Genomic DNA, 13,470 nt, shown 5'->3' with positions numbered 1-13,470 from the left:
GTTATATTGTACTTATAAAACTCACCTATTTCAAGTGTACAATTAAGTGATTCTGAGTAACATTACCAAGTGGTACCATCACCACTATAAATCATTCAGAACACACTCATTCCCCAAGTCAGTTTTCTGATGCCCACATCCCTACTCCCACAACCCCTCCCCACCGGGCACCGAACCCCCGAACCCCTGGCAACCACTAATCCACTACTTTCTGTATCCCTGCACAATTGCTTTTGCTGGACATTTCATATAAATGGACTCATACAATAGATGACCTCTTGTGTCTGGTGTCTTTTACTTAATTTTTGGGGGGTTCAATTGTGACATGGCCAGTAGTTTGCCCCTTTTTATAGCCACATAATTTTCGGTTATTTTGTCTGTTTGTTTCCCTGTTTTGTGTTTCTGTATTTTTATACCTGTTCACCAGCTGATGGATATTTATGCCATTCTCAGAATTTGGCTTTACAAATAAAGCTAATGTGAACATGCATGTACATGAATCTTTGTGTGGGCATATGTTTTCATTTCTCAAGAGTATATAGGAGTGAAACTGCTGGGTCGTATGATTTTTTTTTTTTTTGGCTTACATTTTGAGAAACTGAAGGAGAGGGATTTAGAGGAATACAAAAGGAGAGACCGCAAGTAGTGACTCAATGGCTCTGTCTTTGTAACCTACCAGGTAATCCTCACAGCCAGAACGTCAGCAGCAAGCTCACCCACGACACGGTGGAGCAGGTGCGCTACAGGTGAGCAGCAGGGGCGCCAGCTTGGGAGGGCGCCTGTGGGTGGACGGACTTCCTGCCTCCTGCCTGCATCCCACAGAAGTTTTGAATTATTTTCAGGAAGACCCGGAACCATGACAGTGAGGGACAGCTGTTGTGTGTGGCTGTGGGCTGGTGCCAGAGTTCCTGGGGGCCAGAGTGACAAGGAGTGACCCAGGTTCCTAAATCTTGTTTTCAGGGAGAAGAAAAACAATTTCTCTGTTTTTTTTCCCCCTTTCATGTTTCACGTTTAGACATCTTGTTTTTCAGTTTCCCCCCCTTTTACTAATATTTACATATAACAAATTGATTAGTTTTTGGCCAATAATTTCTAGGCGGTACCTAAAGGTGCTTGAATCAATACAGTTTCAAATTATTTTCAATCTGAAAGTGATACTCTTTTGCTATAGGGTTGCCAATGTAAAAGGCAACGTGGAACAAATTGATGACTTGAAACTTATTATGATAGAGCCAGACAGTGGACCAAGAAGGGAGTATTTTCAACTGAGTTTAAGGTAGCTGCGGATTTTAGTCTTATCCACTTGAGATGGAGATTTGGGAGGCTGGGTGATTTTGCCAGTGTGAACCTGTTTGCCTCCTCTTCCCACAACTTCCGCTGCCACTGCCGGAACCTCACAATTGTGGCAAAGCCTATCCGGTTTTTCCCTAGGTATTAAGGTAGAGAGATGTCATTGTGGAAATCCAGCTACCTCCAAGCATTGACATTGGAGGGAGACCAAGGAGTTGCCTAATGCTGTGCTTCTTCCAGGATCCTGGCCCATTTCCACACCTCCCCGGAGGACTACACTGTGATTTTCACAGCTGGGAGCACGGCTGCTCTTAAACTGGTGGCAGAAGCTTTCCCGTGGGTGTCCCCGGGCCCAGAGAGCAGCGGGAGTCGGTTCTGTTACCTCACCGACAGTCACACCTCCGTGGTGGGCATGAGGAAGGTCACTGCCACCATGAATGTCACTTCCATCCCAATCAGGCCTGAGGACATGTGGTCTGCGGAGAAACAGGATGCTGCCGCCGCCGGCAACCCAGACTGCCAGCCTCCGCATCTTTTCTGCTACCCGGCTCAGAGTAACTTTTCCGGAACTAGATACCCCCTGTCCTGGATAGAAGAGGTCAAGTCCGGGCAGGTGCACCCCATGAGCGTGCCTGGGAAGTGGTTCGTGCTGCTGGACGCGGCTGCCTACGTGGGCACCTCGCCTCTAGACCTGTCGGTTCACCAGGCCGACTTTGTCCCCATCTCCTTCTACAAGATCTTTGGGTTCCCCACTGGCCTGGGAGCTCTGCTGGTGAATAATCGTTCGGCTCCTCTGCTGAGGAAAACCTACTTTGGAGGAGGCACGGCCGCTGCGTACCTTGCAGGAGACGATTTCTATATCCCAAGAGAGTCGGTAGCTGAAAGGTAACCTGGGGATGGGAGTGGCGGCCGGAAGTCAGCAAGGCTGGGGTCTGGCTTGTGCTACCTGTAAGACTGTGTAAGGGGCCAGAACCGCGCTGGCTGGCAGGGCTCAGATCTGGGAGGCAGAAGTGATCTGGAGCTGCCATAGGCGACTGTGGTCTCTGCCCTACATGTGGGCGTCACAGCTGCGGGAGGACAGGGGCCTGCAGATAAGGGCTGCGGGCAGAAGTGGGGAAGGCCTTCCAGGGAGTCAGGAGGGTGGGCACCACTCTTTGCTCAGAGCACTGGCAAGAGGGGGGGCATCAATTAAAGCAGTGATTTTAAAAAGGCAGCACCCTTAGTAGAAAAAACAAGTAACAATCAATAACAACAAGAAAAACCACAATATTAACAGGGGTGCCTTGAAAACAACAACCGAGCAGCCCGTGTCCTCTCGGTAGCAGCAGCGTTTCCAGAAGGAAGCCACTCAAAATTCCGAATAATGAGACAGCAAGATAGGGTTTACCAGAAAATTCATTAAACAGGCACATGTCACTTCCCACAAATTGTGGCTAAGCAGTGCTCTATCTTGAGACTATAGAGAGCCGCCTTGGACTTGTGGGCAAGTATCATTCCTTAAAAAACCCCACAACTTTGCAAACTTGTTCAAGGGAAAAATCATAGCAACTAAACTAACTGGAAATGTAAGGCCATTTCCAAAAAGAGACCAGAATCCTCAGTGTGCAGCTGGAGCAGACGTGCCCGGTGTGCCTGGTTTTCTGCTAAATCACAGGCTTCTTCAATGATCAGGTTTCAAGCATCAATGCAGCAATAGACTCCAAGTGTTTATTTCGCCTGCAAAAGCGGAAAGAGTGGAAGGAACTTGATCGAGGTACTGAGAATTGCAATGAAAGAGAGGCATGAAACTCGATCTGTTTCTCCTTTTAATCTGTTTGAATAGTATATAAACAAGAAAACTTGAAGTAAAGTTTCATATTCATGGGGAAAAAAAAGACGGCACCATTTGGGACAAGTGTGCACACGCGTTGACAGCATAGCTGGTTTTCAGCAGCTGGAATCAGCTCAGCTTGGTGCTTAGTCAGCGAGAATAATTGTTTAAACCAGAGGCTACCAGGCTTGCAGGGCACTGCTAACAGCGGCTGCTGTGAGCCCCCCTGGGAGTTAACAGAGAAGGTTTGTGGGCAGGCAGCTCCTTGCCTGGGTTTGTTGGTACCTGTGTCTTTCTCAGGGTGCAGGGGCGGGTGGTGTGGCTCAGGCCCGAAATCTCCCGGATGGCGGGGGCTGGGACCCGTGTGCTTGAATGTGTGAGGGTGAGAGTGGCAGCTGACCAGGGTTCCGCTGGGTCCACCAGCAGGGGCACCGCGGTGTTGGGACAGAGCTAGTCACCCAGCTGGTGCCCGAGAAGGCCCCGGGGCCTGGATGAGGAGGTGGGTCAGATCCCCTAGAGACCAGGGGCCTGCGGCGGGGGAAGGGGGCATGGCCTCAGAAGTAGAGGCCTAGGTCCAGAGTGTAGAGCCCGGAGCCAGACCCCTGGGGAGCGAATCCTGGCCCTGGGGCACACTGGCTGTGGGAATAGGGCTGTGTGACTTGACCTCTGCACCTCATGTTTTTCCTCTCAAGTGAGCCTCTAAAAGGCACAGCTCTTCAGAGCTAATATAGGTGAAGCACCAAGACCGAGCTGGCATCAGCACACGATGAGACTACCTGATGTCTCTTTTATTTAGGGCTTCTCCGTACTTGGGGGATTCTAAAACAGGAATGCCATGTAAAACCTTTGGAATCCAAGTGTGATAAAGTAGCACATAGTATAACCAAGTGAGAAAAGAATGACAGGCGCATCGTACACATTGAAGGCAGCGCCAAACGACAACCCAAACTTTTTTTATCTAACAGGGACTCCTGAACACCCAGAGCAGTGCAGCTCACTGCAGGTGGGGCGTGGGTGGGCTGGGCTGGACCAGACCTCTTTCTTTCACTTTGGGTGAATTGCCTTATAGCAGATACTGCATCAAGATTCCCAGAAAGCTGAATGTATTTATTTACCATTAGAAGCCTCGTTTTTTTTTTTTTTCTTATGAACTGAGACCTAGAACTCAGACTAGAGATTTAATACCCAACCAAATGTTTCTCAAACAAGTACCTGGACCACATTCTTAGTGTTTTCTATTTTATAACCCAATGAGAAACAACACTTGATGGAAACAAAAACACTTCCCTTTTCTCCTAAGAGTTTATTGATTATTGATCAATACATATTTATTATTGACCAATTAATAACCTAAGCTGTTAATGGCTAATAATGTTTAACTTATTAAAGAGTAATTATTTACTCGTTTACTAGTGATCAATTAATGATGAATTGATTCATTATCGATTCATGATTAATTCTGTATGTCTATTAATTACCATTAGTTTTATAAGGAAATTAACATTGCAATAGTGATATTTTGAGCAACTGTTATCCCTAGAGTATTAAGATGCAAAACATGATATTTCCACTGAAAGCTTCAGCTGGCCTCAGGCTGCTGTGTGCCACCATCCTTTATCCGGATACTTGCTGGAATCTCCGCACTGTCACCCAGCCTTCCTCCTCACTAGTGCAGCAGCCAGAGGTGTCTTATCAAAACCTAGGCCCCATCCTGTCCCTCCTCTCTGCACAGAGCCCTCTGGCCACTTGTCCCACCCAGGGGGACATTCTCTGACTTGCTCTCCTACACTGTCCACCCTGCTCACTTGCTCTCGGCCCCTCTGACCTCTCTGCTGTTCCCCCTCCACCTGTACCCTCTCCCTGGAATGCAGATTCCCCCTGAAACTGTGAGCTTAGCTGTTTCAAAACTGAGCGGTTTCCCTCGCCCCCTGACGTCCACTCCATCTCTGCTCAAATGATCTCCCTCGGAGAGGACGTCCCCCGACCATCTCCTCTAAAGCAGCCGCCAGCCCTCCTGCTTGGGCGGCTTCCTTGCAGTTGTCACCACCTGGCTTGCTGCTTAATTGGCTTCTCTGCGTGTTTACTGTTTGTTGCTCCTTGTTTCTGTGCCCACAGGAGGATGGAAGCCCCGTGAAGGCACAGGGCTTCTACCTGTCACGTTCGCTGCTGTATTCTTAGCACCCAGAACAGTGCCCGGCATGCGGTGCGCAGACAATAAAGATTTGACGAGTATTTTGTCTACATGAGTTATAAAATGCAAACATAATGAACACCTTGATAGCCAGGAAGGTACACCTCTGCTGTACTGACAGCCTTGTAATTTTTACCAAAGCCTGTGGTTCTGTAGACTTTGGAATCACAGACTCTTGTTAAGAACCTCACGGCTGCCTGACTGGTCTCACTGAATTGATGCCCTGTCAGAAATGCTATCTTGGGATCAAGGGCAGCAATTCAATGGCCTACAGCGCTTGAGGTTTTTTGGCAATCCCAGAGTCTTCCAAGGTGGTGACTGTCTTTTATCGCCACTGCCAGCTGATCCTGAGAAACCTGCAGAGCGGATCAGGGCCAGAGGCAGCCCGCGTGTGTCTTGGGGTGCACAGCCCTCTGTCCCGAGGGGAGGAGGCAAGGGCAGTGTCGTCTAAGGCAGCAGAGGGAAGGTCTTTGTAGATGACGGCTAAGCCTACAGGAAAAGCCTCATCATTACACGCGCAGATGCACACAGAGGCGTCGGCCACAGCGTGACCTCGTCTCCCTCACCGCGGTTACAGGTTTGAAGACGGCACCATCTCATTCCTTGACATCGTAGCACTAAAACATGGATTTGATGCCCTCGAGCGCCTCACAGGTCAGTGGACAGCGGTCTCGTGTGGATTTGCTCCTGTTGCCCGTGACCTTGAGGGAGCCCTGGCATGGGGGGGACCCGGATGTAGGAGGGACTGTGCAACAGACCGGCACGTGGAAGCTCTACACTGAATGCAGGTGAAGCTGGTTTGAAAGAACTTCCAAAAATGACTTCTGAGGCAAGAGCAAGAGACTGGGGCTTTTGTGTGTGTGTGTGTCGGTTAAAAGAACATTTTAACAAGCGAGAGACATTCCCAACCCAGAGATTAATAACCTCACAGAAGCAGAGGAGCCATCCTTGTTCCTTGCCCTGGGAACGCTTACAGACATGAGACCTTACTGGGCTGTCACCTTGCTGGGTCTCCCCACGGGGGAGCATTATGATGAGCCCGCTTTGCCCACAGAGGGGCTTATGCTCAGAGAGGCTAAATGCCTTCCTCAGGGTCAGGGAGCTGAGACCTGGGAGGGCTGGGATTTAAACTCAGGCAACACTAGCGCTTAACCCTGAGCTCCCAACCACTGTCTCTGCTGCTGGCCTTTGCAATGACACGTGTTCTTTCCTGACAAGTTCTTGGGGTGTGTGAGCAGGTGGGGGACCCTCCCCAGAGGCTGACACCCAGATGGATGCCACTTCCCATCTAAGGGAGGTTGACACAAGGTACAAGGCTGGAAGAACCCCTGTCTGGTGAGCCAGGTCTCACCCCTCTGCTGTGCTCTGGGCGCTCCTTCCAGAAGCTGAGCTTGTAGAACGGGGTGGCACTGCTTGTCCCGTCCACATGGAGATGGGGCTGTGGTGAACCAGGGGCAGCCTCAGCCCAACACTGGGGGCAGACACGATGCATGGGAAGGGAGGGTCGCCCTGACAGTGATGCAGGGAGGTGACTGGGCATCATCCAGACAAAGAGGAGATAATCAAGGCAGACACTGAGAAATGAGCACTTTCCCAGGGAAAGATACTAACAGGGAATCCGAACCACAAGGGCAGGGCACCTCTGCAGATTGACAGTAACAGTCCCACAGTGAGGTAAACCCTGATTTTTCCTACTTAACTCTTTTTCGGAAAAAATTGTGTTGAACTCTGTAGGACAAACTCTGTACACCATGTTTAAGTGTAAAATTCAGTGGCATTAAGTATAGTCACATCGTCGAGCAGTCGTCACCACTGGCCGTCTCCAAAACTGCTCCATGCTCCCAAACTGAGACTCGACCCACTAAACTCCCCGTTTCCCCTCCCCCAGCCCCTAGGAGCCTCTGTTCTCCTTTCTGTTTCTATGAATTCACCTATTCGAGACCCCTTATATAAGAGGAATAATACTATATTTGTATTTTTGTGTCTGACTTAATTCACGTAGCATAATGTTTCCAGAGTTCATCCATGTTGTAGGAAGTATCCTTAACTGCTTTGTATAATATTAAAATGGTTTAAACACCAGCAAAAACAAACAGCAAAAAATTATACATTTAAAGACAAAATTGGACATTTTTGTGATCTGTTACGAAAGGATCTAAATTACCTGTGTGCTTAAGTAACGTTAATTAAAAAAAAAAAAGGAAGATGACAACAAATCCTACAGAAAAATTCCACAGAAACAGCGATGGAAAACTGTTGTTTGGTACCAACGACCTAAACATTTATAGTGTGGGCTTACCGTACACTATTTACAAGTATTTAAAATCATTAAGATCCAGGCTTGCCAGTTATAATGACTTCATTTTCATATAGCACAGGGAACTATATTCAATATTTTGTAGTAACCTATAATGAAAAAAATATGAAAAGGAATACATGTATGTACATGTATGACTGAAACATGATGCTGTACACCAGAGATTGACACATTGTAAACTGATTATATTACAATTTAAAAAAATTTTTAAAAATAAAGTAAAAAGAATCATTTTCTTAAAAATGAGATAGTGTAACACGACACTGTTAACTCAACTGAGTCTAACACAACTCAATTGTAGCGAATTTTCTATGATGTTCATGATTCCCTTTCGTGTCTGTGACTGTCCTGAGGTGGAATGGAGAACGTGAGGCAGCACACCTTTACCCTGGCTCGGTACACCTACGCCGCCCTGTCTGCCCTCCGCTACCCCAACGGAGCCCCGGTTGTGCGGATTTACAGAGACTCTGAGTTCAGCAGCCCAGAGGTTCAGGGTCCGGTCATCAGCTTCAACGTGCTCGACGACCACGGGAGGATCGTTGGTTACTCTCAGGTGGGCTCTCTTTCCATCTCGCTGACCCTGTTTATCGCAGGGTCACTCTTGTCTGGACCTCTGCAGCTGTCCCGAGCCCTGAAATGTGCAGTCCAGGCCTCTGGACCCTTGCAGGAGCCAAGACAAATCCCATATCCTGTTGGAGAGATCACTGGCCCTTCCTTAGAAGCTCTTTCCTCTCGTTTACACGCAGTTCTAACAAGCTTGGCTATTTAGATCTTCATTTCTCCTTCTTCAGCCACAGGTGGTCAGTTTCAAGTGGGAAGAGAGAAGGTGAGTCTCTGATAACACAGGGAGGGGGGGCTGACAGCTTGCCAGCAAGGAAAGATGCCCTGAAATAGTGCAGACGGAACAGCCTGCCTGAGGTCATTTCACGTAGACATCTTGGTAGCCCTGGCGATACATCAGACCATAATATAGTGCCACACAAAACCATGGCCTTTCATCATTTGTTTGCATGTTGCTTGGAACTCATAACTCATAACATAAGTGATGTCCTTAGTACCACAAAAGCCCCGATTTCTGCTGTGGCTCATGCATATTATGAGTTCAAAGGATTTGGGAAGTTGGTTATAAAATACTTCCTGCAGATAGACCCTTTGTTTGAATTTTCCCGTGGAAACACGGCAAGTAGTGGTTTGCAGCTTGGGAACTGCCAGGATCCTTGCCACAGCTGAGCAAGCTGGTCACTGCCCATTACATCATAAAGTCTAGAGTTGCACGGAGCACTCAGACATGGCAGGAGGAGGTCAGCAGGTCGGGGTGTCACAGTCTGGGCTTGGGGAGCTCAAGGCCCTTCCCTGAGCCCGGGTTTCTAGGGCGGCTGTGAGGAGCAGACTGGATCATCAGGGAAGTTTGGAAGACGGTGCTCATCTTTCCTTGAAAGCCACCATCCCTGTCCACCTCGGTTAAATCCAGAATTTCTCAAAGTCATTTCTCAAGGAATCATGTCCATTTTTCTGAGGAACAAACTTGAGAAATGTTCTTCTGGGGGAAATGTCAGTTCTTACTGGTGTCTGGGGGCTGACACTCTGCAACCACAGCTTGTCTCTTTGGTGGGTTTACTGTGCAGACCCCCTACTGCAGCAGAAGCAGCCCGACACCAGTCAAAAGCAGGCAATTTATTCCCAGTGTTTAAATTGATTGATTGATTGATTGAGGTATAGTTGATACATAATATTATATGTTACAAGTATACAATATAGTGATTCACAATTTTTAAAGGTTATGCTCCATTTATAGTTATAAAATTTTGGCTACATTCCCTGTGTTTTACAGTATACCCTTGTGGCTTATTTTATACTTTAGAGTTTATACCTCTTAATCCCCTACCCTTATATTGCCCCTCCCCACTCCCTTCTCCCCACTCATAACCACCAATTTGTTCTCTATATCTGTGAGGCTGTTTCTTTTTTGTTATATTTACTAGTTTGTTGTATGTTTTAGATTCCACATATAAGTGATATTATATAGTATTTCTCTTTCTCTGTCTGACTGATTTCACTTAGCATAATGTCCTCCAAGTCCATCTATATTGCTGCAAATGGCAAAGTTGTGTTCTTTTTTATGGTGGAGTAGTATTCCACTGATTATATATACACTATATATATATAATATATATATATATTATATATATATAGTGTATATATTATATATAGTGTATATATAATATTGTATATCAACTATATATATTGTACACATTACATATATCTTATATTTTATGTACGTGTATATATATATATATATATATCTCACATCTTCTTTATCCATTCACCTGTTAATGGACACTTAGATTGAGAAGTAGACCATTTTAAATGCTTTTGGTGGGGGGCAAGTGGAAAAATACACTGGGACCAAAGGTTTGTTTTCTTAAATGTGTTATTCTAGGTAATTCGTACGGTAAGCTTCATTCTTGAACCTAAAATGCTTGTATTTCCTGAGGGGTATGGAGGCGGTCGGACAGGTAACCATGAAGTGTGTTACGGCTGGCAGAAGGGTGAAAGAATCCCCCATTGGCCCAGAGAGGCCTCAAAGCGGCTTGTCCAATATTTTATAATAACTATAAATGGAATATAACCTTTCAAAATTGTGAATCACTATGTTGTATATCTGTAACTTATATGATATTGTACATCAACTGTACCTCAATAAAAAATAAAACTAAAAAAGAAAGAGGTCTTTCCAAGTGTCTCTCTGACTTCACCAGGACTCTCATTCCCTGAGCCTGCACACAGGACGGGTTTCTCCCCCCGCGTGTTTGCAGAGGAAGCTCATGCTATGAGTGGAGGCAGTGGCTGAGGCACGGCCACCTCTGCCGGCTCAGGAAAGTCCAGCTTTGGTTTCCTTGGGCTCCTTTACGTGCGGGAATCCCACAGGGACTTGAGGAGTTTTTAGAAAGATCAGATGGTGTCACAGCTGGCTCTGGCTGTCTCTTTTTCAGGGGATGTGTAAAAGCATGAGAAACCTTTGGGTTCTGGTTTTTGATATCCTGGCCTCTGACTGTCACTCTCCGCTCTGGTAGAAATCACTCTACCTGGTGGTTAGGAGGATGGGCTCAGATTCGGACTGCCTCTCGCTGGCTCTGTGAGTTTGCATGAGTTAATATAAACTCCCCAAGACTCCGTGAAATGGAGGTAACAGTGTACCCCGCTGATGGGTTGTTATGGGGATTAAATGAGATACAATATACAGCCCCTCCACACCAGGCTGGTATGAGCAAGTGCTCCATTGCACTGTGGTCAGGCTGGTTTCTCACCCTCCCTGGATGCAGCGCTCATCCAGCAGCAGCAAACACCTCCTTCACCTGGCTGGGCACGGCCGCGGCTGTGTGGGATTCCACAGGGCTCACAGGGTGAGAGGAGATGGAGTTGTGATGCCACCAAGTTTGGGTGGCTTGTTTTGTGGCCATGGTAGCTGGAACAGGGAATACATAGTGGGCGTGGGAGACTTCTAATTCAGCTTGGCAGGAGATGGGGTCCGGGAGTGCACAGGGCTTTCCAAGAGGTTACCCCTTGATTGGAGACCACCTGACTCTGGAGGTGGAGTTGGCCAGACCCAGTGGTGCCACCAAGTCTCACTTCCAAGAGCAGACGACTCCTGGATTTCGTTAGCAGAGGTGGCTTCTTCTCATTCTGACAGTCCAGGGGAGGTGGCTAAAGTGAAGACCGCTGTGGCCTTGACAGGGGGTGGGGGGTGGATCACTGCTGTGCACTGCCCAGCAAGGAGGCCGGGCTGACCGCCTGGTGACCTGTGTCTGCAGGAGGTGTCATGTTCCTAGTGCTTCTGGCCACCCCACACATACTTCCCAGGGAGAAAAGTTTCAAAGGCTTATCCAGCCGGGAAAGATGTGTTTCTTTGCTTGAATGTAATTAGAGGACTCCTCCAAGTTTAGCCTGAGTCACCAAGGCTGGGGACCCTCACTGGGTCCCTCGGCCCATGGAGGAATAGAGCCCTTTGAGCCACAAACAGAGGAGCTGGAATAAACATCCCTCGTGCCAGCTCACCTTTGAGCCTTGAGCGAATACAAATCACCTGTCCAGCTGCCAGGGGGCAGGAAATAGCCTTGGAACTTCTGGATTGAGTAACAGTTTTGTGGTTCAACCCGAAGTCTGGGACATGAAATGCAGTCGATAACACGCAATGTCAACACAGGGATGTTTACAGCTGGGCTGGGAGCCGAGGCAGGGCTGCTCTGAGTGGTGACTCAGTGAAACTGCTCTGGGATCAGCCCTGTGGCAGAGGACGCCAAGGAGCCGCCCCACATCCCAGCTGCACTCAGATTTTAGTCTTGAGAATCTCACTTGAAACATGTGGGCTCTTTTTTTCAAAAATTAATTTATTAAAAAATTTTTAAACAATTGTGATATAATTGATTAACCCTATATTAGTTTTGGGTGTATGATGTAATGATCTGATATATGTTTATGTTGTGAAATGATTGCTACATATTTAGTTAACATCCATCACCACACAGAGTTACAATTTTTTTTCTTGTGATGACAACTTTTAAGGTTTACTCTCTTAGCAACTTTCAAATACACAATATAGTATTTGTACATTTTGTTGTTAATGTTATGTGACTGTTAACGATGGTCACCATGCTGTACATTACATCCCCAGGGCTTACTTATCTTATAACTGGAAGTTTGTGTCTTTTGACACCTTCACCCACCCTCCATCCCCTGCCTCTGACAACCCCCAGTCTGTTCTCAGTATCTGTGAATTTTGATTTGATTCCACGTATGAGAGATCATACAGTATTTGTCTTTGACTTAATTATTCGCTCTTTTCATTATGACTTAGCATGATACCCTCAAGGCCCATCCATGTTGTCACAAATGGCAGGATTTCTTTTTTTATAGCTGAATAGTATGTCATTGTATATTTATATGCATCACATTTTCTTTATCCATTCATGCTTTGATGGATACTTGGGTCGTTTCCATGTTTTGGCTGTTGTAAATGCTGCAGTGAACATGGGGGTGCAGATATCTTTCCGAGACAGTGATTTTATTTCCTTTGGCTAAATACCCAGAAGTGAAATTGCTGGATCATGGTTCCAGCAATTAGTTCTATTTTTAATGTTTTGAGGAAGCGCCATACCGTTTTCCATAGTGGCCGCACCAATTTGCATTCCCATCATCTGTGCGCGAGGGTTCCCTTCTCTCCACATTCTCTCCAGCTCTTGTTATTTTTGTCTTTCTGACAATGGCCATTCTAACAGGTGTGATGTTAGATGCTAGATATTAGCCATTTGAGAGATGATATCTCATTGTGGTTTTGACTTACATTCTCCCAATGATTAGGGATCTTGAGCACCTTTTAATGTACCTGTATGTCTTCTTTGGAAATATTTCTATACAGATTTTCTGCTCATTTGAAAAATCAGATTGTTTGTTTTACATGTGAGCTCTTGGAATTTGGTGTGAATTTGATATTTTCACTTTTCTCAAGCATATATCTATAACCCAACGGGATAAACTTGAATTATTGGTAACATTTTATAAAATGTGTTTCATAAATCCATAATAGATCATGAAATTTTAGAGTAAAATTTCAAGCTCATATTTTCATCTTACTGTTGGGAGAGAGAGGCCCAAATTTTGATCTGTAACTCTTTCCTGGGCAATCAGAGTGAAACTGGACATTCCTAACACTGGTTCCACGTCATATGTTAAACCCACAGGTAGACAAAATGGCCAGTCTCTACAACATCCACGTGCGAACCGGCTGCTTCTGTAACACTGGGGCCTGCCAGAGGCACCTGGGGATAAGTGACGAGATGGTCAAGAAGCACCTTCAGGTTGGTA

At 46.5% G+C, this 13,470-nt stretch overlaps 1 protein-coding gene across 6 annotated transcripts in view; it reads left to right on the top strand.

Moving 5' to 3' along the window:
- Positions 1-13,470, top strand: part of MOCOS (molybdenum cofactor sulfurase) — a 50,583-nt gene that overhangs the window by 11,229 nt on the left and 25,884 nt on the right. For all 6 annotated transcript variants that reach the window (XR_012063831.1, XR_012063830.1, XM_072949002.1 and 3 more), the window contains exons 3-7: positions 680-746; positions 1,531-2,175; positions 5,869-5,945; positions 7,962-8,161; positions 13,347-13,463. Coding sequence is in view for 4 of the 6 variants with exons in the window: in XM_072949002.1 (XP_072805103.1) it covers positions 680-746; positions 1,531-2,175; positions 5,869-5,945; positions 7,962-8,161; positions 13,347-13,463 (1,106 nt within the window). In the remaining 2 variants the exon portion in view is untranslated. The remainder of the gene's footprint in view (positions 1-679; positions 747-1,530; positions 2,176-5,868; positions 5,946-7,961; positions 8,162-13,346; positions 13,464-13,470) is intronic.

The sequence above is a fragment of the Vicugna pacos genome, chromosome 24 (genome assembly GCF_048564905.1).
Source record: "Vicugna pacos chromosome 24, VicPac4, whole genome shotgun sequence".
Taxonomy (NCBI): domain Eukaryota; kingdom Metazoa; phylum Chordata; class Mammalia; order Artiodactyla; family Camelidae; genus Vicugna; species Vicugna pacos.
The sequence above is the reverse complement of the archived record's forward strand: the minus strand, read 5'-3'. Positions and strand labels throughout refer to the sequence as shown.